The sequence below is a fragment of the Brassica oleracea genome, chromosome C7, assembly GCF_000695525.1.
Source record: "Brassica oleracea var. oleracea cultivar TO1000 chromosome C7, BOL, whole genome shotgun sequence".
Classification (NCBI taxonomy): Eukaryota; Viridiplantae; Streptophyta; class Magnoliopsida; order Brassicales; family Brassicaceae; genus Brassica; species Brassica oleracea.
In genome coordinates this window covers 37727268-37751961 of record NC_027754.1, presented here as the reverse complement: position 1 = coordinate 37751961, position 24694 = coordinate 37727268, and the positions used below count along the sequence as shown (strand labels likewise).

The window sequence follows — 24694 nt, the reverse complement described above, 5'->3', positions numbered from 1 at the left end:
TCTTTATTATGGCGTTGACTCTTACGTGTCATGTGGCCCATTATAATTATAATTATATTCTACATTCACAATTTTTGGATATTTCTTTTTTTTACCATCAGTTAAAATAGAACTCTTGTGAAATAGCTTATTGTAAGAAATAAGCATGAATAACTGGTGATATTCCGAGGGATGCGGGTCGTCCACAAACTTGAAAATAATTGTTCAATAAAATGCCAAAAGAAGCTCTCAAAATTCTCATTACCTCTTCTCTCGCTTTTGCCTAGCTTTTCGTTCAAATTTCTCTTTTCCTTCGTTTTCTTCTTTCTCTTGTTCTTCCCTCTCTAAATCATCACCCATAACTGAGGGAGGGAAGAACGTACAAATCCTTTTAAAACTGAGTATATAATTGGTTATTATATATCAAATTAAGCAGTTAAAGGGAAGAGTGAGAGGGAGAAAATCTCAACCTTGAAAATGTCGGTGTCTAAACTTTTCTTTGGAGCCCTTACAATCGTATGGATAGTTTTCTCCATTTTTTTCCCAATGGCACAGGCTCAGTCCGCAGCTCCTGCTCCGGCTCCGACAAGCGATGGTCAGTTTACTTATATGCCTTTATATTATCATTCTTTAGTAACCAATATAACTTATAATATAGAAATGACTGTGACTAATAATCTGAGACAGCGAGATTTAGATAATATGTGAAAATTTTGTTACATGTGTGAATGCATATATCTTAAACTTCTCAAACATGGATGCTCCCAAGGAAAAACTAATTAACATATGGCATTAGTTGAAAATAAGGAAATTACTGAGTAGTAACTCTCCTTAACCAACTAGTATACAATTTTACAACTCTATATTTTGATAACCTTTTGTTTTCATTTGCAGGAACAACAATAGACCAGGGCATAGCATATGTCCTTATGTTGGTGGCTTTGGTCCTCACTTATTACATCCATTAATCCTTTTGTGATTTTAATTTTGGTCTCTATTTAGTTTAATTATATTTTCTCATTTTGATTATAATTGAATGGAGACCATAAAAGTTATGTGGTAGAGAAATTAACGAGGTTTTCTAATATTTGGAGTGATACAATTTTGAAGTTCATTTGTATAACGTCGATGTGCGTCAACTGTTGGAAATATATTTCATCACCTTACATCTTTCTTCATTCCCATATTCAGTATCTTCAGTGACATTCTTTATAACTTAAATTTTTAAATTAAAACCCAAAACAATTATTGATGCCACTGTGAGTTCAAACGCTTTGTAAAAATCAATCTCTGACATTGACCGACAAAAACTAAAGCAAAGAAAGCTTTATTTTGCAATAGAAAGATTCAAACTTGTTGCAACAACATTTGGTAAAAGAAACATGGATCTCAAAATAAGGCTTATTTAATAAGCAAACAAAAACATGATTAAGAAACTAAGTAGGACTATTGATTTGGAAATTGATTAGCTATTATGAATAAACGATCTCTCTTAATAGATCACATAAAGTTTCAACCTCTTTCTCTTAGTGATTAACTAAGATTAGAACCCTCCAAAACCTTTGAATGGATTATTTGGATCAAAGCTTTCAAACGGAGATTCCGAAGGAGAGTTTGATGTAGAGTGAGAAACCGAGCCAATATTGTGAGAAGCCAAATAATCATAGTTGACATTAGCTCCTAGATCACTAGAGAAACTCGTAGATCCGAATAAGTCAATGTTCTGATCTGCCAGTTGAAGCATCATATTGTTACTCTCTAGAGTTGGGGTAGAGGACAAATGATATTGAAGGGTTTGATGCAAATGTGCTTGATGATTGTAGTTGTGATGACCAGCGTCTAGACTTTCCTTCACCATCTCAAGATTTTCGTGTTCTTGTGGCTGGTTTGGTTCAAGAACTCGCACCGGAATGGCTGAACGTACATTTGCGGCTTGGGAGCAAGAATGTATTCCTCGGTAACTAATCTCAAAGAGCATCTGATGATTTTCGTTGGATCTCTGGACTTGTTTGGTGGCTTCACATCCTTGAGATTTTCTATACGTGCATCTATAGTATCCCCTGTACCAGAAAAAAGAAAAGAAGTTATAATATATGATTTTGTTTTCTCGTACGATATGAATTTATGATTATAAAAGTTTGGTACTTATGTAATACTACTATGTTTCTGTCACATTTCCGGGCACAAGTTTGTCGGTGATTAATAAATGAACACGTTAAGTTGAGGAACTATGCAGAGGTAATTTATGAGACTAACCTTGGAAACTTGGCTCCGAGGATATCCTTTTGGCCGTACTTTCTCCAACTGAACCCATCGTCAAGAGTTCTATCAATCTCAGCTCCAGGGGTAATTCTGACTTTTTCCGTCCACCTTGGCATTGACTTCTTTGAACTTCAAAATTTCACATTTCAAATAGTTAGGAGTTTGTATATGCAAAAAAAAAAAACATAAATAGAAAGGCACATTCGTAACAAGTTTAGTGGTTTATGCTAGCTAGTATCGCCGTTGTTACATTATCCAAATTCAAAAATTTCATAAAAAATGACAGTTTATACTTTATACTATACCTCTTCATGTTTTGGTGGGGTTCTTGGTCGGAATCATCGCTCTTGGGGCTTCCTCCACCGTGGATATGGGGAGAAACTTGGTCGAGTTCGCCGGAGTGGTTCATAATGGTTAGAGACTTGTGGTAAGATTCAAGAATCTTCTTGGCCAAATGTTCACGTGATTCTTGATCAGATGAAGAAGAGCCGAGCTGAGACTTGAGCTCGTGAGCATAGTCTCTTCCTTCTGTCATCAGCTCGCTGATCTCTTTCTTCATCTTCTCCCACTCTCCACTATTACTTTTCCTCTCCATTACGTTAAGAGAGTGAAATAATATGGTATATGGATTAAAAGTGGTACAAATTAAGAGGATGTATCTGTATTGTGCATGGCTTGTAGAAGATATATTTGAAAGAGGGGAATATAAAGAGGATTTCGTGAGAGAGACAGTGTTTGACTTTTTGACTGAAGAACGTTGGAAGCTGATCTGGCAATAATAAAATGGAGAAGTGAGACTGGTCTTTGGTCAAATAATTTGTAAAGTCCAACCTGCTGACCAGTTCCTTGCTTCTCGATCCTTTATTTTTGGTTTTAGGATTTTTGTTTTTTGTTTTTTTGGCCTTACTTGATCTAGTTTTAAAATTAGGCATACAATCATGTTACACAAATCTTATATATTAAAACAAAAGTCACAGTTTTGATTCATGTGTAATTTTTTTTAAAATAAACCTGACAGACCTATTTTTAGAAAGTCATGTTACATTTAATATCTAATCTTATCATTTAAATTTTAACCTACTAGAAATTTTTATTGGGCTATCAATAATTAGATTTAAACAATAGATGATCCATTGAATTTATAGATAGTATAAATTAAATAAATATAATTTAATATTATAATATTATACCTATATATGCTAAATATTTAAATATTTGTCGATGTTAACTTTTAAAATTATAAAGATTTTTTTTAAAATAACAAAAATCATATTATCTAACAATGATTAATCTTTACTACCTTAAACCAATGAAAACAAATTTTAAACTATATAGTTTATTTTAAAAATTAAACAAAAACTAAATGTTTAATTATTTACTCGATAATATAAATCTATGAAGCGAAAAGTTTAATTTTTTAAAAACTTTATAAATTTGTGAAATGTTACAATATCTTTAAATATGACAATAAAACAATATCTTACTAATCTTTATATATATAGTTACGATTTTAATAATGAAATAATAATCCAAAAATATATATATAGAAGAAGATACAAATACATGTGAAAGTTTGAAACAATCTATTCAATGAAAAAAATATACAGTAAACTTATTATATTTTTAAAATTGATATACACATATATATTATAATATATACCAATTTAGAATTGAAAACAAAATATTTATATAAAAATAAATGAAAACAAAAATCTGCGCGGTTACGCGGATTGAGATCTAGTTTCTTAATTAAAATATACAAACATATTTTTGCTTGTAAATTTAACTTGTAATATTTTTTTGAACTTAATTTAACTTGTAATATTGAGCTTACATAATACATATTTTCGATTAAAAAACTGAGCTTACAAAGCCCAAATTCTGGAATGAGGAATACAAAAATCCAGCACTACTATAAGTTTTTCTTATTTACATCTTTGAGTTTAGGTGGTGACAGGAGAGTTATTTTTGGGTTCACCCCCTAGGGTGAACCTCTAGGTTCACTAGGCAATAGGATTTCTTTATTTCAAATTCGATATCTTTTAAAAAAAGAAACAAAATATTATCAAGTCATATTATGTTTTTAAAATTAAAAAGTAAAAAAAAAATAGCAGTTACAGAAAAAAGAATTAAAAATAAAATTTAACGTCGTCAGCAAAATACTAAACCCTAAATCCTAATCCCTAAACCCTAAATCTTAAACCCTAAACCCTTGGGTAAACCTAAACCCTTGGGTAAACCCTAAATCCTTGGGTAAACTCTAAACCCTTGGGTAAATCCTAAACCCTTGGGTAAATCTTAAACTCTAAATAAAAACACTAAACCCCGAAACTCTAAACCCTAAATCGTAAACCCTAAACCGTTGAGTGTTTTAGTGTTTAGTGATTTTGATTTAGAGTTTAAGATTTATCCTAGAGTTTAAGATTTATCCTAGGGTTTAGGGTTTAGGATTTAGGGTTTAGGGATTAGTATTTAGGGTTTAATGTTTTGCTGACGATGTTAAAAATATTTTTTTTTGTAATTACTACTATTTTTTATTTATTTTTTTTTACCTTTTAATTTTAAAAATATAATATAATTTGATAATATTTTGTTTACTTTTTTAAAATATATCAAATATGAAATAACACAATTCTATTGGTCGGTTGAAGAATAAGTCGTGACACAATACATGACTAGTACTAACTACAAGGAACAGAATGGGGTCTAATAAATGGATTTCAGATTGGTTACTTAGATAATGTATATTATTCCGGATTACTATATAGATGGTATGAGTGATATGTAGTATGGAAATTTCGCTAGAAATGATAAGAGAAAATAAAAATAAAATATATACCATATTGATTACCTAAAGTTTTCCATTGACCGAGAGTTGGAAGTGGAATCAAAACGGATCGCAACAATGATAAAATATCCTCAACACAAGAGAAACCACTTAGCGATTTAGATTCCTATTTAATACGATAAGCAAACAATTATCACAATCACACACTAATTATTTCAGACTTTCTTAAAAACTGAATCATCGTCTTCTTCAAGACCAGCGAAAGAGAAAGAACCGAAAAACTTGTGTTCTAAACTTACTGTATTCATCATCATTAGTACAAACACAATTTGCCGTCCTAAGAAGCGCACTAGTTACAAACACGCCAGGGTAAACACAAATTCATGACGTTTACAATTCAATTACATCACCGTCATTATAGAATAACAATGGAAGTGCGACTACAGTTTTGTGATGATATTGCCTTTTGACCATTCTAGTGTGGCTTTGTATCAAAATTTCGTGTTAAGGACACATTTCTTTTAAAAAATTGATTATTAGGCATATTTTTCATCTAAGTACAAAAAGTTACTTTGACTGGTACAAAAATTCACTACGAGGATAGTATCAAGCGTCTCTATTTTTCATACGTACAGAACAATCTATAGACTATACTGTTTGCGTATAATTTGTAGTGGACGGTGGACTCAAAACTAGTCATGATAAATCGAATACGGCAGGAACATTATGATTTGACAAGGCAAAGACCTAAAGGTTCGTTCGTTGCCGTGTTATAGACAGTGAATCAACGGTGTCACACTTACGTCAACTATGACTTTTGTACGTATCTTCACCACCGCTCTTAACCGGATTAAAGCTATTTGAACTCTTGTACGTATCTTCACCACCGCTCTTAACCGGCATTAATCTATTCGATTTCAATTTAACCGGGCTCAGAACGGGTTAAATGATAACTCGTTTCACAATGGTTTACTTTCCATGCAAAATTTTTATTTGTTTTTGAATAAAGTTAATGTACAACGGTTAATACCGGTTCGATTTTTGTAAAACATTGTATACCAGGTCTCAAACTTTACATGTATAACTTCTCCGTATCCGCTCAGTATAATAATATGATATTAATACAACGATTACTACTTACCTAGCTATAAGTAACTCTGATATTATTATATACACAAACTATAACAACGTTATAAGACTGTTTGAATCATACCAAGCATGCGCTCAAAAGGTTTAAGTGGGGAGGTTTGGTTCGGTTTGCTTTGGTTTTCAGATGATGTACTGACGAAGGTAATCAACTCGAGCCTGATGCTTGAGCTTCATCAAAGCCTTGACTTCATGTTTCCTCACCATTTCTCTAGAGATGTTGAGATTCCCAGCTATCTCTCCTAGCGTCCTGTCTCCTTTCCCATCGAGACCGTATCTTTGTCTAATAACCAGACTCTCTTTCGGCTTCAATGAATCCAGCTGAAAGAACGAAAACGTGATCAGTTATGCCTCACTAATTGTGTTAAGAAGATGGAAGGATTGAAACGTTACCACGTCGTCGAGAGCGAGCCTGAGGAGAGCAAGTTGTCTCCGGTTATCAGCTCCCACACCATCAACATCCGTGATCCCTTTGATGAACTCTTCTTGAGTAACCGAATGTTTTGAGTTTAGTGAGAAAACCGGTTTAGCTGCTCTCAAGACTTCGCGGTATCTCTCAGGTGAGATCTTGAGTCTCTTAACCACCTCTTCCTCTGTAGGTAGTCTTCCAAGCTCAAACAAGAGCTCCATCTTTGCTTTGTAGATCTCCACTCTAACCTGAATGGAATCAACATGTAAGCTTCCCTGCAAAACAAATCTAAGGGTCTGAGGAAAAGGACCGTAACGTTACCGATTCAAGTCCAAAAGGGACACGAGTGAAGTTAGAGGTTGTCATAGACCGTATGACGGCATGTCTGATCCAAAACAAGCCATAAGTTGAGAGACGTAGCTTCCTTTTAGGCTCAAACCGGTCAATGGCTGTGATGAGCCCTCTCATACCGGCTTGACACAGGTCTTGGAACTTCGGTCCGTTGGTTAAATCTTGAAAATATTTGTTCATAACAAACAATACAAGGCGGAGATTGGTCTGCAATGCAAAAAAAAAAAAAAAAGACAATTAAGCTAAAACAGCTTTAATAAGAAAGTTCAATGTAAAAAAAATCTTATTGACACTCACCTTAATAAGTTTGTTCCTTGCAGCCCTACCAATTTCAATTTTCCTTTTCACTTCAGCCACACTCATATTGATCTCTCCAGCTATTTCAGCTTCTCTCGGCTCTCTTCCCATGCTCTTTTGCAATTCATCTTTCACTTGAAGGAGAGCCTGCAATGTTAAACACCAAACATTTTCAGCATACAGTGAACTAGGTCTGCGGTCATTAACTAATAACTGAACGAACAGATTTGATTTTTGGTTCAGTTCGGTTAGAAGATTCGGTTCAATTCGGCAACTAAAAAAATAAATTTGGTTTTCGGTTCAGTTGAAAAAAAAGAAAAATTTACCAAACAATACCAATCTTAACTAAAATTCCGAACCGAACTAACTTGCACTAAACAAAATCCAAACCGAAATAACCGTACTTAACCAAAAAGTTTATAATTTTATTCAATTTAAACTAAAATTTAACTGAAAACCAAAAACTTCCGTTGAAAATTTTGAAATCGAACTAACCGAGAACCGAACCGGCAAGCCTACAGTGAACCATCTCTACGTCGACTACATGCAAGAAAGTGAAGAAAAAGGATACCTTCATAGGTTGCATCAACTTAAACAACCAAGTATGTTCAGCGGATGAAACAACAGGAGGTATCTTCATTTTCTTCCAGTCCAAGCTGACTATATCATTAGAAGCTGAATAGTCTCTCACTAGCCTCTCGATCTTCTCCTCCTCTTGCTGCTTCTTCGTTACTTTCTCCCTAGCAGAAGAAGAAGCGCTAACCGGTTTCTCTTGAACGTTTCTCTTCAACGCGATCCGTTTATCAAGAGTCAGACGCTTCTCTTTCTTCACATTGTTCCTCACAACTACTTTCTTCTCTTCTCCACTCTCTTTCCTCTTCCTCCTCCGTGGAGCTCTCACTTTGGAGCTGCCATCGATACCATCTTCTTCCTCGAGGGATGTTGCAGGAGGAGGACTAAGCTTGTAAATGCTTTCTAGTCTCGCGGCGGCTTCGTTGTAATCTAAGGGACAGGAAGGAGCCACGTTTTGATCTAGAGGTTTTCGTGTTTTCGTGTCTTTACAGGGCTTTCTCCTCGTAGCTACTACTCTCTTCTCCTTTTGCTTGACGATGATCAGAGATGAGTTGGTGGGAATGGAATCATCTGCTTTGAAAGCAACAATGGATGGCTTTTTCAGTGAAGACCGTTGTGTCAGAAGATCAGTGCTTAGCCCCAGAGGTGATCTTGCAGCTGAAGTTGAAATAAACACAACTCCCATTACAATGAAATCTTTCGAAGCTTCACTTCTGGTCTGAATCGTGCTGCAACAGAAAAAAAAAACATGTCTGATTGTCATTTTCATATGTGTAAAGAAAAACTTAAGTCTCAAACTTTGACATATAACTTCAAAAAAGGCATAAAACTCAAACTCAAATTGTGATCAACTTGTTCTACAATGAAACACAAAGAGAACCCAAATGCAAAGGCAGAACCTTTCGTGAGCATCGAAGATAAACAACACACAGAGAGAAATAGCTAATCTTCTACAGTTTTTTTATCAAAATTCGAAAGCTTTAATCAATAAGTGATATTGCATGAAAGAAACTAATGTTCGAAGCTTTTGTCAGAAAAAAAACTAATGCTCGAAGCACATCGCTAAGCGTGCGTACCTTTGCCGTGTCGGAGAGAGAGATGCTTCGTCGTCCGGTTTAGATTCTGCTTCACAACCTTTTTTTTTAAATAGAACAGAGATTAACAATTAAATTGACTAATTACGATATGTCGCCTTATATTTCAATAAACTAATTAATAAGCCTCAAACTATTTTATGTAATCAATTTAACCCATATATGCGTGAGATCACGTTGCGGGATAAATGTGTTCCAATGTTTTATACATACACTACTCTAACTAGTTAATATGTCAAGTATCTACGGTTTGGTAAATTAGTGAAATCTACTGTTTTGCCGATTGTAAAAAGTTTTCGTACTTGTAAATATAACTCTAGATTTATTTAGCTATATGTGCAAATAATTTGAAGGTAAGGAGTAAAGATGCCAATAAAACTATAAGTTTGTCATCTCAGGAAGATCCAACGGCCAACAAGGCTTTCATAAGAAACCAACGATTGCAAGAGTGCACAAGCGGAGATGGAGAGAGGGTCGACGTGGCCAATTTGTAGTGGAGGAGAAGATATTTCCTAAAGGGAAATATTTGTGGTTATGGATCAGGTAATACAGACGTGGATGGTCTTCTCAGCATTAGTGGGACCCAAATAAAGTGGTGGCTTTACAACCATCTACGTAGCCTTATTATAACCCCATTAAATTTTCTTTGAAATTTAAAAGTCAATAATGTTCAAATTTAAGAAGAAATTTAGCATAAAATTAGTAAATAAAAATAATTATATTTCGATTTGTGTAATGATATTTGGATTGATGTATTTTTTTAAAAAAAATTAGTAACGAATAACATCTCCCCTAAATCTTCAATAATTGAATAGCCTCTGTCTTGCTGTCTTGATCTTTCGAGTCTTTATTCTATCTCTAAGTTTGCTTTAACTTGGCCCAATATAAGGCCCGACTTAAGTACTACTATCTGGAGGATGAGAAACGACGCCGTTTGAATTAAGTCAACTATTTTCTACAATCTGACACGTCCCACTGAATAAAACTCCATGCACAAAGCCACGTAAAGCGTTCTCTCTCTCACTTCCAGATCCTGACACACTTTCTCTGTCTCTCTCCAGACATAATCTCCAATCAAATGGTGAAACTCGCGACGGCGCGTGAGATTAGAACGTACGGCCCTCGGCTCGGGAGGAGCAGAGCCGAGTACATCAACGCTGGTCTATACCTGTTCGCAACCGTGGTGCTCATCGGCGGATTCACAGCCACCGGTTTCTCGTGGGAGCCAAGATCCGGCCTCGTCCTTATTCTGTTGGCTCTTGCTCTCATAACTGCCGTGAACGTTCACGATCTGGTAGCTCATTTAGCCGGAATTGATTACCGGTATGATATGCTATTTATAAATGCATAATATTTAGCTAATTTCTCTATGTTACTGTTACTTGACTATTGGCCTACTGGAAAACTGTCATTCTTGATACATTCTTGTGTGTTATAAATAAAGGTCGATGTGTATCTGTGATATGTTTGTTTTAGTTCATAAATGTTGGGGATTAATATAACAACGTTTTGGTTCCAGCTATATATAAGTTTTTGTTTTGTTTTGTGATTGTAGTTTAAAGTTAATGGAATATGATGTGCAACTGGGGCTAGTGGAATTTGCCGTCCCTCTGGTTCAGATAGCTGGTTCGATCGTCTTCTTCTTGGGTATCCTTTTCGTTTTCAATCAGGTAAATATTTTCATTGTCATTTTCGGCATTATATCATTGACCTTTACACCTACGCTGGACGCTTGTATATTGGATTCTAGACTAAATTTTACAAGTGCCTCAGGATGTAAGTATAGTATAGTACTGTACTAGAGAGAAGAACGAAATTGGTTTGGTCCCGGTGTTACCATATTTAACAATTAGTTAGTATTTTAAAAAGAGGCATTGTCTATTAGGTATACATACATTCATCGTGCATGGTTCATGCCACAAATGTGAGTAGCTTTAGGTTTGTATGACTAATTACACGTATATATAGTAATGTTCTGATGTGATTTTGTTTGTTTTGTTTATTGGAAATATTTAGGCAGAGACAAAACATGGAAATAGTGGAAGAGAGAAGCATGCATTAAACATGCTTATTGCGGGTCCTTTGCTTTGGGTGATAGGATCGATTCACAACTCGTGCCAAATCTATGAAAGAGCTGACAGTCACGTCCAGATACTACAGCAGTGTGTTCACATCCCTTTCTTGGTTGGATCCCTTCTCTTTTTGGTTTCCTCACTTCTCAATAGCTTTGATCAGTCCGGGTCATCTCACACTGCCTTGAAGCTTCTTGTAAGTACTTAGAAAAAAAAAACTTACCGCATAATTTGAAAACCGCCTCTTACGTTAACTAGTAACAATGTAGGGGAGGAGGTGGATTTGGCTTGGGCTTTCCGGGTCAATATGTCTGTTTGTTGGAGGACTGATGAACGTTGTTAAGGTTTTTAACTTTGTTCAAATCACTGGGCTCCGCCTCGAGAAACTAAGAGGTGGAGCACAAGACAGGCTGCTTGAGGAGAGAGAAGGGTATCTCCCTCTTGTTGCTGAAGAAGAAAGAATAAGAAAAATGGAATCTGACCAAGCTTCTAATAGAGCCAAAACTCGGTCCCACTTAGACTCCAAGGAGGGAGCTGGTGCTGCAGAGAGCGTGATGGGAACTTCTCAGACACCGTACAAGGATGTTCTCCTAGGACAGAGCTAAATATGTCAAGTCCGCGTGTGTTTTTTTTGTGCTACATTTCTAATCTTTTATAAGTTGAGATCACAGATTTTACCATGAAATGGATGTTAAGATTCGTTTCCTTTTTGGATCTGCTGTGTTGTCAGGGTTTTATGAGATCTTGAAAATTTGAAATGTTTAACAATACATCAAGACTTCAAGTCTTTCCACCTCTTTGATTCTTTGTCATTAAACCGGAGATATCACACTAGACAAGATGCAGAGCCCCATACCTGAACCTGGTTCAGTCCCCTGGTTTGATATTGGGTTACAAAGCCTGCTTAGAGCAAAGAAGATTATGAGTTGTGGGGACCCTAGTAGAATCAGTAAAGAACATGAACAGAAACTCTAAGAACCAACAGATAGAATATAACAAAATAACAAATCAGCATGGAACATATCCAACTATCCAAGTATATATGGTGTTTAGTAGGCCTAGTGTTTAGCACAAAGAAACATATCCAAGTTTGGTTACAAGACAAAACAACAAGGCCTAATCAAAGGCTCAACCGGATCTAGACTCGCCATAACCAGTTCTTTATTTGAATATTAAATTTAACTGTTTGAGTTAACTGATTTTCGTCTCCGAATACATAGTCTTGGTTTTGGAATGATCAATCAACAGTCGGAGGCCGTGGCCATATAGCTTCTGCGATAGGAAGCTGCGTTTGTTGGGATCAACATCTCTTTCAACCCTTCATCCCCCAAATGTGCACCCAACATTTTCAAAGCCAACTGGTGGTTCACATACGAAATCATCAATAGGAAAACATATGACCATTGTTGAACATGTGTATAAACTTTAAAGAGCCAGAAATATAGGAATATTTACCGCAAAAACTCTGAGGCTATGCCAAAAGCGACGAGGTGAAGGAAAGGGAGAGAGCAAGTGGCCCATGGCGGTGAGGGTGATGCATACAAGATGAAAAACTAGACTAAGGGGACGAGGGTTCATGCCACCAAGAATAGCCATCATTCCGGATGTTCGGAATCCACCACTGGAGAGGTAATTAAAGCAGCTTTCTCGCATTCCCTCTCTTGCTTCGTCCGTTGTAGCAACAAGCACTTCTGAGAAGACATGCGCCAGCGTGTTCACCGTTGCCGACATTGGCTTTTACCGTCCAATATGATCAACACATATAAAAGGATATTGTCATATATAATAAATCTTATTTAACTATATGTGAGCATTCTATGAGTTTCCATCAAAGTAGCATTCATTATATCTTTATGGACAAGGTTCCCGATAGGTGGTAATACGACTAAACTTGGTAACAAAAATAGGATCTAATCAGCTAATCCAGCGTATTTAATGATAGATCCATGACCTTTTACACATTTTAATGAACAACCAATGCTATATAGCTCGTCATTATAAAAAAAAAAAAGAATGTCAGAACTCACCTTGCGGATGATGTAAAAGGACTTAACAAGCTCCAAGACCTTCTTAGTATTGCTAAAGCTAGGCACTGGCCTGAGAAGATTGCGTAAAATGAGAACGTCGGAGAGTGCAACCATCATCCCTGAAGCGATTATAGGATGACGCATATTGAATGCATCTCCCAACACAATCACTCCTTTCTTATCACACTGCTTCGCTGACATACTCTTAGTCGCAGTTGTTTTTATTTCTAGTAGTCCCTCCTCAACCCCTTTCAAAAATGTCTCACGGAGATTTCCATCTGGTATCTACGAAACGAAAAAGATTAATGATACAAAGTAAGTCATATGAACAAAATTACACCTCTGGAAAACAAAGCAACTCCGTATATGATTCCTTGGAAACGTTAGAAGTTAAATTAAACAATGCATATATATACTAAAAGTTATAGGTTTACACCAATCCTTTACGTTACCTGAGGAGCCACAGTTTTCTTGAGAAACTTAACCATTTCGCCATTTGCTATAGAAGGAATGCTATCAGCAGGAACCTCGGCAGCACAACGTACCTCACTGCTTGTTATTTGATATACAACACATGGTAAAGGTTTAGAAAAAATCAGATGCATACTATGTGGATCTTCAAGTCGGGTATTCTTCGTGACGTAACCCACAAAATAAGAGAGCACTTCCACCTGTATAATAGACATATATGTTTAGTTGATCACGATCCTTAAACACGAAACTTATCTTTGTTGAAATTCAATGAGAATATAAAAGTCTATGATGGTTGAAACATATGTTCACTCACTTTATTATCGACGGCTGACCGGCAAAGGTTCGAGTAGCAACCGTCGCATACCACAGTGAGAGGTGCAAAGGCAGTTATTTCTTCGCCTGCACTATTCTTGTATATCACTCCCTTAACCACTCCTTTTTCTTCTATCAAAAACTTCACCGTTCCTTCTTCGAGTTGCACACTGCCAATGTTCATTTCATTAATTTTATTGAGAAGATAAATTATGTATATGCGAGTGGTATATAATTTTATTCATTGTAACCGGTTTTGAACTGTAAATCTATAAACGAAAATATTGATTTTCAGTTCCACTAGAAGAATTATCTCGAGTGCAAGTTCCAAAAATTAGTTTTGAATACAGTTTGAAATCTCCATGTTACAATTTTTTTTTTTTTGCTAAACGTTACAAAAATTTAAAACATTAATATGTATTTTTTTTTAACCGAGTGTCCTGACCCCACCGTGATCCAGACTAGAGACCGAACCCTTTAGCGGCGTGGACGCACATCCGAGGGTGGGTCATGGTTTCGGTCTCGGGCGCTAGAGCAAGTCCGCATGTAAATTCTCTGGTGGCCAGTGCGAATTGAACCCGTGGCCGTACTTGCAGCCGCAAACCGTTTACCACGAGACTAACTCTTCCTGGTTAACATTAATATGTATTTTATGTACGTACTTGGCATGAGAAGCTGCCTTTTTTGCGTAGACGTTGTACCAGACGGCCATTACGTAAGAGTCTACCGGCAGATTCACAAGGAAAATTTTTGTTATCCGGAAAATACAAGGTGTCGTTTTTCCCGTCCTTGTAAATTGCCAATGACTTTATTTCTTGAGCGTCTATCTCCTCCAAACAATCTAATAGATATACAGAGACAAAATCGCAAATTAAGCGACACGTAACATAATTGAGCTAAGATACATCCAATGCGCCTAGCTATGGCAACAAGATCAAACAATTTTGTCTAGTAATGAATATGAAGATGAATTAAGTGAAGAGAGAGACCTTCAAGGCCAAGCTGAGCTAACATGAGGCGTCCACCCGGTTGCATCAGCTCTCCCATAAATCTTTGAGGTTCTTTCAAGTCTCTCTCTATCACATGTACTCGCCGTCCATCCTGCATCCGGCATCCTCATATAAATAGGGACAAAATATAGAACAAGTATCTTTAGTTTTAAAAAAAAAGTATCTTTTTCTGCACTCCTAATTTCCCATTCTTTTTTTTTGTATCTTTTCAACTCATGGACACCCATATAACATAAACTCATGGACACCCATGATCCATGCTGCATGGGCCATTATTAGTTCTTTTTCAAATTAGATTTCTTTTATATGTTGTTTTTATAAAATAATGCATTTTTATGTCCACTGATGATTTAGTGCATATGATTTTCGTATAAATGAAAAGATACATAATTTTTCTTTAAAAAAAATTCCATGTAAAAAATACTAGCTCTTTTTATTTGAAAATTTCAAAAAAAAAATACTTAAGATATATTTCTAAAATCCTTAAAATCGACCACCACAATATATAGAGAGCTTCTACGAATTTTTTTTTACAAGTAAAATAAGTTAAGAGATTAATACATGATCCGTTTTAAAAACGATTAATGCATATGATATAACCTATTTGATGATTACATTACCGCCCTAATCAACAACAAAAATTATCTGAGTTTGATTATAGAAGCTAAACACAACACATGAAAAGCTACCAAAAACCTAGTTTAATCAGTTATCTAAGTTTCAAAACATCAGTACGTATTTGAACGAATATCATCTCTACTGGAGTGGTCACTGCACTGCAATTAACAAGGCAGATCAAAATTTCTTAGACATATAAAAACAACACAGCCTATTGAAAAGATCATCTTAGTGACGAGGCCTTACCATGATTGATTGATCAATTGTAAAATCAACAAAAGAAAACAAAAAGCTGTCAAATACGCAAATATACCTTAGCAAGAGCATAAGCAAGAGCCGCGCCTGCCACACCCGCCCCAACAATGATGACATCATGAGCCTCACCATCTCTGGTCTCTTCTGCATCGACCTCTGTCTCCTCTGTTCCAATCTTCTTTCTTTTGATGAGGTGAAAAACCATCCATGTCAGAATGAAGGCGAGAAGCGTCCATAACCACGTGTATGTCGTTGCCGTTCCACTTAGTAATGATATCTTTATCTTCGACTCTGAAATGCTTTCTCAAAACAAAACAAAAAACTCGGAAATGATATAGTTAAATAGGAGAAACCTACAATGTCAAACCTAGAAAAATATATTAAATAAATTTGAGTTTCACAGCTTGGCAAATCGATTATAGACAGACATGAGATCGAGTCACAGTGATATTTGTATTTGTACTAACATTATAATTATTTTTTACGTGAAAAAGAAATTTTGGAAATATTTGTTTTCCAGAAATAGATAATTCATAAATAGTACTCACTCCGTTTCGTAATAGATGATGTTTTAAAAGATTTTTGTTGTTTCAAAATAGATGATTTTTTGATATTTTTATGTTATTTTTACTTTATTGAAAACTGTGTAATCAATTAGATGTTTTAGTCATTTCTATAATTGGTTGGATGATTTTTAAATTATATTTTTAAAACTATTAAAAACAAAAAGTAGATTTTTTTTAATTTTTTGTGCATTAAGAAATAACATGAGTATCAAATAGGTCAATTTAATTAGGATTTGGTTCGTTTAGAAACATCATCACTCTCTTTTTCCGTTCCGAAATTGTTGATTTAAAATCGTTGCACTGAAGAAAAAGCGTTGTAGACCAAGAAAGAGAAAGTAGATCTGTCATCGGGTCCGGTGACTGGCGGCGCGTTAGCGCGCGTGCCGTCACCGGAGCCCTCCAGCCACCCGTAAAGATAACGACCTCCGCCTCGGTTTCGTCTCCTATTCTGGCCGCCTTGCTTGAGCTCTGGAACAAGGCCGTCCATGGCGGTTCTGTCTCTGGCGCAAGGGTGCGGTCGTTGTGAGGATGGCGCGGTGAGGTTTCTCGTTTGGTTACTTTGGTTTGTCTCCGGGAGGCGGAGGCTCCTTCAGCTCCGTCGACGCCGGTTCCTGTCCCCGCGAGGTAGAGGCTACCTTAGCTCTGTCGTCGTCGGTCTAGCTCCCGGGGGGTGAAAGTGTTTCGCTGCTTTGCCTCGCCGACTTTGGTCCCTAGGTCTCGTTTTAGGGTTTGTACTCTTCTTTCTTTTAGTTTTTACGGTTCTGGTTTGTTTGGGTGGGTGGAGATCCCGTTATAGGGTGATCGAAACTCGATCTCGGTTAACGGTGCTGATCTGCGCGAAGCTTCTATCTCGGTGTTGGGTTTGAACGGTGTCGGATGAGATCTCGAACTCTCGATTGACTCTCTCCGAGTTTAGTTTTCACCGGAGAGGAAGGCGTTTGCGGTGGTGATGTGTGGATGGAGTGGTTTCCGGTTCTCTCGGGTTAATCGTTGGGTGGTTTACCGGTGATGTTTCGAAGGGGGCGACGTCGGAGCCGCAGCGTTTGTCCGCGCAGCGGCAGAGCATCTTCGGGTTCATCGAGTTTGGTGGTGGGCCTTGGGCCGGTTTGTGATTTGTGTTTTTTGGGCCTGTTTACTTGACCTCTTGTATTGGGTACTGAGCTGCGAGCCCGTTAATGAAAATTTCAATTTGGGAAAAAAAAAAAATTAGGATTTGGTTACCGTTTTTTTGGGTATTAGGTAGGCAAAAAGTTGGCCGACAAAAAAGTCAACCCCCTGTTTGGAACTGGCCACGTTTACATGAGTGTGCATCATATCATTCATAGACGTGTCAAGCTACGAATAAATTAGTACTCTCCATAACTACCTAATCTTATCCAGTAACCATATACGTACTATTACAAAAATCTACTGGGATTCTATTTTGTATATTTTTTTCCATCTATTATTATTATTATTATTGATGGGTCAAAACCCAATAATCCTAGATAACGCAAAGGTCCGATAGGCAAACTAAAGAAACCATTTAGGTCAAAAACCCAAAGACATTAATCCAATCTGCGCCTCAAAACCCGGCCTCAAAAACCCAACACCCCAAGCCCACTAAGCTTTACCCCATACACGTGTCGATTTATTATCAGGACCAAACCATGTGTTGGACTCCTCACCGATGAGTAACACGTGTTTCACGACACCTCCACCCTTCACCGCTTCGAGATTCGTCGCCGGAGCCACCGATGTTTCACCGTAGTATCACCGGAAAAGAAACCCCGCGCCACGAACCTATCGACCCAGTCGAGATCTCCTCCATCTCCCAGAGAATCAAGGCGCGACCAAACTCCGCCCTCAAACCCACCAAACCCTTAAAGAGGCCGATCAACCAGAGCAGCCTCGTAGAAGTTCAAATCGCAGATCTACACTTCTATAACAAACAATCATCTACGATCGATCCAAGAACAACCAACATGGAGTCTCAAATCGAGAGTCGATTGAGCAAAGAGAGAACAAAAGCATAGATCGGAAACCGACAAAAATGGTGCTGTCAGAACCACCGCTTCCCGGAAGCGAAAGCCGACGAATCTGGTGTTGACGGAGCCACCGATCCTTGGAAACCAAAGCTGGCGACGACGATGTAGAGAAATCACCGCTTCCCAGAAATTAACCCGATAGAAACGAAGTTAGGAGAACTCCGCCTAAGATTCATCTCATCTTTCCTCTGTGTCAGATCGAGAAGAGAGGACAGAGCTGAAGGAGAGAGTCTTATATTGTGTTCTTTTATGGCATATTCTATTTTGTATATATATTACTTTATATTTTCTTGAATAATTTTCTTTGTACTTAATAGTTCTAAAGTTTCACTAATTATGATATTTCCAATTTTGTTTTTATGGTAATGGTAATATTAAAACATGTGTGGATTCAAGATAGAATATTTTAAAATTTATCATTTTATCCTATATTTGATAAAAGTGGATGTAAATTCGAAATTAATACTTTCTCTTGTAAAAAAAAGGTTACTCACTAACTATGAAAGCAGAATAAAGTTTATATATAGTCTTAATAACTACAATTAATAAATATTATCAAAACCAGTTAATACTGTTAATCAATGTCAGCCATTTTTCAATAATAATAATGTTAATCACTGTTAAAAAGGCTATGAAAGACAATTAATAATGTTAATCAATTATAGGAGTCAACCTTTGAAAAGTTACCAGTTGATAAATGTATATTACAATTATGTCTTAATAAATTAAATTTAAAAGTTTAAGGAGGTGACCCCTAATTTTTCATTGGCTCTACCACTTGCTCTAATTTTGTCTAGTGAGAAAATGAAAGGTGGCTAATTTTAAAATAATTTAAATAACTAGTCAATAACAAAAATACTTAAAATTTAATAGTTATAATAAGCTGATGAGATGAAAAGTTAAACTTCTCGGCCTATATATTTTGAGATAGAAATGTTATTGTGGGCAGATTCATGCTTGAGAGACAAAAGTATAACTTCGATCCGCTTTAAGAAAGACTGGATCTGGTAGACATGATGACGAATCCGGTGGACTGACATTATCATCGAAAATTGAAAATTTTCAAAAATTAAGAAAAGACTTCAAGACTGAGCTTCTTTCGTATTTTTTAGAAGTGGAAATGTTTGGCAGACTCATCAACGAAAGAAACAAGGACCAAAGATCGCATTTTTACATATAGATCAGATACGAACAGATAGCGATACCCTTCTAAAAATCGGTTCGTCTATCCACAATTTGATCTAGTCAAATCGGTAGTTGACCCAAAAAAAAAGAGATTTACATTTAGCTTGAAAACCCCCATAACAGAACCTGTATGGCTGTATTGTTCAACAGATAAATTGGAACATAAAGTTATTATGAATGATTGGCGGCACAGAAAGGAACTATGGATCGAAAAAATCTTATGAAAACAAAAGAAAGTCGGCAGATCGTTGAAATATCAATCCATTACTGTGACTGTGATGGGTATGGTATAATAAAATAATGGAGCAAGGAGAAAATCAGAGCTGGAAAAAGAAGGAAAATATTAAAATAACTAAGATAAGACTTACGCCTTATGCAAGGTAAATTTATACGAAAATTATTTAAGAAATATCGTATGAAAAAATAAAATTTATATTTTTGAAATTAATATTTTTGTCCTTTAAATTTTTTTAAAAAAACATTTTTTGTTAATTACATAAATTGTTTATTAATGAGCTGATCCCATTTAAAAAAAAAATTTAGGTCAAAAATCATTTATCGCATAAGAACCTAACGTTTAGGCCGAAGAATCTAAGGCATACTATTTGGTTACAATGAAACTATGCAAGCTCGGTTTTATATTATGATTTAGCAATTTAAAAATTAATTATAGTTATAAGAAGTTTACGTTCACGTGTCAATCCTATTTATCTTAATATTTTTCTCATTTTTGTGTTGTTTTTTTTTATTTTGGTTATTGGTCGATATAAATATTGAATTTTGAGTTTATTCTCATTTTGTTATTTTGTTTTGGCATGTGATTTAGAAAATGTTTAAGCTTTAAAATTATTAAAGAGATACATACTTGCAAAATATTTTTTTAATATTTATTACTTATTTTATGTTTTTCTGCATATTATGAAATAATAAAATAATAATGATATATTAAATAACTAAGAAATCAGTTACTATTATGTAATAAATTAGCATGCGTATATAAATCAAACGACGCTCTTGTTTATTCGTAATCATTTTAGGGTAAATAAATCAAAATAATCAATCTTATCTATCGTATATGATATATAATTAAATTTAAATGATATTAACATAGATATATAATATAATTTTAATACAAATATTTATTAAATAAGGTTTCTACTTATATGATTTTATGATTATTTGCATATTTGTGTAACAAAATTTTACACCAATGGTTTTTTTAAAGGAGAATGTTTAGTGGTTTCAGTAATTTATAATCATTAAAAAAACAATGAATATTTCAAATTAAAATATTAACTTTTCAATATATGTTCAATGCAGATATCAAAATATAAGTATGCATTTTCATATGATGTATAGTTTAACTTAAACGATATGTAATATATATATATATATATATATATATATAGAAAAAAAATTAAACCTTGATCAGTGAAGTTTATGTGAGACTTTTATAGTTTTAGTAATTTATACTCGTTTTGAAAAATTCAAAATACAATATATATAAAAAAAATCTAAATTTTTTTATATGATTAATGTAATTGTGAAATTTATTTTAACAATAAATAATTAAACAAAAATTATATAAAGTATACAGATTGTTAGCAAATTTTTATTATTTAAAATCATTAATTGTCATATATATCTTAATCACATTAGGTAATTTCGTAGGTTTTATTTTATGAAAGAATACATAATAATTTCAATTTGATAAATGAATGGTCCATAATAGACATACTATATAATATAACATTCCCTAGCAATTTAATTTTTGGACTAACAAAATTCTCAATTGATTCTCAAGCCGCCACGTAAACAAAATTAGCATTCTAATCACATGACAACTCAGCAGAGCGATTTTTTCATTTGTACAAAATACATGTTATCTATACTATTAAAAGTGAAGGAATCTTAAAAAATCTACTTATACAAAGTTGTTGGACCTATTCATTAGCTAATTAATTTTTGGTTTACCTTATTTATCTCTAACTATACAAGATTATTACTAATAGCATCCATATTAATGGCAAAATGATCATTTAATTTTTCCCTTTACCTACAAAATCGCCTACCATATATTGATACACTTAAAAAAAAAATATTGGCGGGCTTGGTTTAATTACGATTACAAAATACAAAATCGGATTGCTTACTCATTTCAGATATTTATTGAATTCAGTAACAACCTACCAATCTTTATTATATACGTAGAATAAGTGTATGACTACATACTAAAACAAGTTAAACTAATCAACAACTTGATAAAATATTTTCTTCAGTTTTAATGTATTATTAAAAAGTAAATCAATTTTTTTAGAAATATTAGATTTTCTGGGTTTTTACTAGGTCGGCCAACATCATATCAAGTCACAAGTTAAACGTGAATTTTAGGTCTTTTCAAAATTTAAATTACCAGTTTTTTTATTAAATCTGAACCGGATTATATATAGATCATCGGATTTACCAATTTAACTGCACGTTTGGGTAGAATATGAAAACATTTCTTATATCTTAATTCGTCTATAAATTATTTATGTACTCCTCTAAAAGGAAATAAATAATTTGTACAAATAAAATGTTTTCTTCGCATCATTTAAATGTAGATAAACAATTACGCCTCAGCATTCAGTTTATGTTCGTGTATTTTTTTTTTCAGTTCTTTATATTTAGGAACCATTAAATTTAGCAATTCAAATATTTACAAAGTTCGGTTTGGTTATTTTGGTTAGGTTCAGGTAGTGCATAAATAAGAAACCAGGTAATATCCAAAAACAATGGGTCAAATTCGGTTCCGGTTTTCGGTTTCCGAGTCATTTCATATAATATAAGTAAAAACATCAGATACTTTGGGGGGCGGGGGGGTTAGTTTAAATAGCAGGTAATTCGGGTTGTTCGGATAAGAATATCAGATAACTTGAATAAATTTCAATATTTTTGATAAAAAAACATATTCGTGTAATTTAGTTTTTGGGTAATTCGGTATATAAAGAGTATTTTAAGATATTTGGTTATTTAGATATTAATATAATTCATATTTGTAGGTTTATAATTTGTATTTTAAAATTTTGGGTACTCATTTAGTTTTTGATTTGGATCCGGCTCAGTTTTTTTATTCCAAAATATAAGATTTTCTCGATTATTTATGAAATTCCTTTTAATTTTGGTTTTGATCGGTTTGGCACGTTTCGGTTCTTCGATTCCAGATATATTTATCTAGACTTATATACTATCTTATATAGAAATTCATATAAAAAATATTTATTTAATTCCAAAAATAAACCCGCACTTTTGAAGCGCGGGTCAAAATCTAGTAATTTTTTAAATGTTTCTCTATTAAATCAAATTGTATCTCTCAACCCCGCCAAAGTCGCTGCTATACTATTTTGAGATAAGAGCATGATTAATGAGGGGTTCTTAGGGTGGAGTTTTTAGCCGAATATAAGAAACCGTCTTTTAACTTTAAAAAAGATAAGATAATGTTTGTTTGTATGAGAATGTGAAAGATGGTGTGCTTGTATGGTAAATGTAGAGATTTTTTTTACTTGGATTGCATCTTGGATTTCGTTTCTGGGGGTTTGACTTGATTCACTTTTTGGCACAGTAAATTTATTAATATAGCAGTTCCTGGGACGATTGATGAACGAGCCATCAACACGAAGAGAGTACTTAACCTGTGGGAGAGAAATGAGAATCATACGCTCTGTCTCAAGTCTGCTAGAGCTGTTGGCTGCAGCGTGGTTAATATTGGGACACGTGACTTGGATGAAGGACGGGTATGCTTTGCTTGCTTGATTTATAATATATGATGTTTAGACTTAGAGAAGATTGTGACCACTGAATGATTTTGTTGCAGCCTCATCTTGTGCTTGGATTGATCTCACAACTCATAAAGGTCCACACTTGTTTTTCTATACTCATATTCCTTCGTATTTGTGCTCGATGATTTACTAACTAATATTGGGAACTGCAGATTCAGCTCCTCACTGATCTTAGTTTGAAGAAGATGCCTCAGCTTATTGAGTTGGTCGAGGACAGCGACGTAATGATTAAGCATATCTCTTTCTGAATTTTGACTAATGTATATGTGTGCTGTAAGTAACAATAAATAGTCGCATGCTTGTTGCAGGATATAGAAGAATTTATGAGATTACCCAAGAGATAGTCTTACTCAAATAGTTGAACTTCCATGTTAAGAAAGGTGGCTACAAGAAAACCGTTGGAAACTTTTCTTCAGATGAAGGTATATGGCTTTCCAAGTACCAACTAGATTTAAGCTTTTCATTCGTGTTTGTTTAAAATTTATAATTATAAATTCGTATTTCTATTTTTAATATGTTTTATGTCATATTTGTATAAATTATAAAAAATCCAATAATTCAATTTTTAAAATTAAAAAAAAAATCATTTTTAAGAACCTCAAAAAAGATTTTCCATTGGACTATGAAAAAGTTAATTACATTAGCAAAGATTCCAAACTTCACAAATTACAAATTTAACTATTAAACTAATCATTAGAATCATCATGGGTTCTCACCATTGGACATGATGACCACCATTTTCAAACACGTACTTAATTGTTTTTGTTTTATCATTTGACATCTTGTTAAGATATGACTTGACACACTGATAAAAGCAAAAGCACTGATAAAAGCAAAAGCAAAAGCAATGTTTATAACAATAATAATAAAATGAAAGGTAAATTCGTCCAAACGGAATTATTATGGCCACTCATTGTTATTTTCTTAATTTTATTTCAAAATAATTGTCACCCCATACATATATACATATTCTTCCTATTTCCACTTATAAGTAGATAAGGAACATTATCTTTAGTTGAAATAAAACGCTCGTGTAAAAAGGCTCAAAAAGACAGTGTGCGAGAGAGAGAACAGCTTACCTTCGTTGTTCTCTGATGACCGCAGCCGTCACCGGCGTTTCCTCACCGAAACCGCCAGATCCAGACCCACCAGATCTAACTTCAGCATTTACAATCCCTTCCACTTCTGTTTGCTTCCCTGTCCTTACTCTCACCATTTCAGATCTAGATCTAAAAATTCAAACTTTTAGAGAGATAGATTTGAGCAGCCAGATCTTCAAAAAGACTTTTCTTCTAAAAGATTTTGGTCTGGTGAATCTTATTGTCGTGTTCATACGACCCCTTACTGCAGTAGGCAGATCTGTCTCCATCACCTCTTATCGTGAAGCTCACCCTTCTCTCATTTTCACCATGTCTCCCACCACCGGATCTC

At 34.7% G+C, this 24694-nt stretch overlaps 6 protein-coding genes across 6 annotated transcripts; 3 read left to right on the top strand and 3 right to left on the bottom strand.

Moving 5' to 3' along the window:
- Positions 1-233: 233 nt before the first annotated feature.
- On the top strand, positions 234-1145 carry LOC106305009 (arabinogalactan peptide 22). Its single transcript, XM_013741389.1, has 2 exons — positions 234-574; positions 874-1145. Exons 1-2 carry the CDS (start codon positions 457-459, stop codon positions 945-947), a joined length of 192 nt encoding a protein of 63 aa, XP_013596843.1. The 5' UTR covers positions 234-456; the 3' UTR covers positions 948-1145.
- Positions 1146-1359: 214 nt separating this feature from the next.
- LOC106304830 (probable WRKY transcription factor 30) lies at positions 1360-2902 on the bottom strand. Its single transcript, XM_013741216.1, has 3 exons — positions 2547-2902; positions 2236-2370; positions 1360-2039 (listed from the first exon to the last, which is right to left on the bottom strand). Exons 1-3 carry the CDS (start codon positions 2834-2836, stop codon positions 1523-1525), a joined length of 942 nt encoding a protein of 313 aa, XP_013596670.1. The 5' UTR covers positions 2837-2902; the 3' UTR covers positions 1360-1522.
- A 3154-nt stretch (positions 2903-6056) lies between these two features.
- LOC106301681 (RNA polymerase sigma factor sigE, chloroplastic/mitochondrial) lies at positions 6057-8919 on the bottom strand. The gene is made up of 6 exons (XM_013738131.1): positions 8882-8919; positions 7804-8533; positions 7233-7379; positions 6906-7142; positions 6569-6832; positions 6057-6496 (listed from the first exon to the last, which is right to left on the bottom strand). Exons 2-6 carry the CDS (start codon positions 8488-8490, stop codon positions 6299-6301), a joined length of 1533 nt encoding a protein of 510 aa, XP_013593585.1. The 5' UTR covers positions 8491-8533; positions 8882-8919; the 3' UTR covers positions 6057-6298.
- Positions 8920-9915: 996 nt separating this feature from the next.
- Positions 9916-11696, top strand: LOC106305232. Its single transcript, XM_013741610.1, has 4 exons — positions 9916-10222; positions 10455-10569; positions 10916-11167; positions 11241-11696. The coding sequence occupies exons 1-4, from the start codon at positions 9978-9980 to the stop codon at positions 11574-11576; spliced, it is 948 nt and encodes a 315-aa protein (XP_013597064.1). The 5' UTR covers positions 9916-9977; the 3' UTR covers positions 11577-11696.
- A 489-nt stretch (positions 11697-12185) lies between these two features.
- LOC106303240 (squalene epoxidase 4) lies at positions 12186-16720 on the bottom strand. Its single transcript, XM_013739566.1, is given in 10 exon segments — positions 12186-12329; positions 12427-12705; positions 12999-13283; positions 13451-13669; positions 13786-13954; positions 14447-14469; positions 14471-14625; positions 14774-14885; positions 15726-15958; positions 16624-16720. Coding segments are annotated over 10 exon segments (1689 nt in total). The 3' UTR covers positions 12186-12212.
- A 6228-nt stretch (positions 16721-22948) lies between these two features.
- Positions 22949-23663, top strand: LOC106303239 (fimbrin-3-like). The gene is made up of 5 exons (XM_013739565.1): positions 22949-22959; positions 23047-23218; positions 23299-23337; positions 23416-23484; positions 23572-23663. The coding sequence occupies exons 1-5, from the start codon at positions 22949-22951 to the stop codon at positions 23605-23607; spliced, it is 327 nt and encodes a 108-aa protein (XP_013595019.1). The 3' UTR covers positions 23608-23663.
- The last annotated feature ends 1031 nt before the right edge of the window (positions 23664-24694 follow it).

Coding starts and splice junctions, on each gene's coding strand:
- LOC106305232 (XM_013741610.1), top strand. CDS start 9,978: ATGGTGAAACTCGCGACGGCGCGTGAGATTAGAACGTACGGCCCTCGG. Junction 10,223..10,454: donor TTAGCCGGAATTGATTACCG/GTATGATATGCT, acceptor TTGTGATTGTAG/TTTAAAGTTAATGGAATATG. Junction 10,570..10,915: donor TCCTTTTCGTTTTCAATCAG/GTAAATATTTTC, acceptor GGAAATATTTAG/GCAGAGACAAAACATGGAAA.
- LOC106305009 (XM_013741389.1), top strand. CDS start 457: ATGTCGGTGTCTAAACTTTTCTTTGGAGCCCTTACAATCGTATGGATA. Junction 575..873: donor TCCGGCTCCGACAAGCGATG/GTCAGTTTACTT, acceptor TTTCATTTGCAG/GAACAACAATAGACCAGGGC.
- LOC106304830 (XM_013741216.1), bottom strand. CDS start 2,836: ATGGAGAGGAAAAGTAATAGTGGAGAGTGGGAGAAGATGAAGAAAGAG. Junction 2,371..2,546: donor CCCCACCAAAACATGAAGAG/GTATAGTATAAA, acceptor GAAATTTTGAAG/TTCAAAGAAGTCAATGCCAA. Junction 2,040..2,235: donor CTCGGAGCCAAGTTTCCAAG/GTTAGTCTCATA, acceptor TTTCTGGTACAG/GGGATACTATAGATGCACGT.
- LOC106301681 (XM_013738131.1), bottom strand. CDS start 8,490: ATGGGAGTTGTGTTTATTTCAACTTCAGCTGCAAGATCACCTCTGGGG. Junction 7,143..7,232: donor CAAGGAACAAACTTATTAAG/GTGAGTGTCAAT, acceptor TTTGCATTGCAG/ACCAATCTCCGCCTTGTATT. Junction 6,497..6,568: donor GGCTCGCTCTCGACGACGTG/GTAACGTTTCAA, acceptor TCGTTCTTTCAG/CTGGATTCATTGAAGCCGAA.
- LOC106303239 (XM_013739565.1), top strand. Junction 23,338..23,415: donor TGATCTCACAACTCATAAAG/GTCCACACTTGT, acceptor TGGGAACTGCAG/ATTCAGCTCCTCACTGATCT. Junction 23,485..23,571: donor AGTTGGTCGAGGACAGCGAC/GTAATGATTAAG, acceptor TGCTTGTTGCAG/GATATAGAAGAATTTATGAG.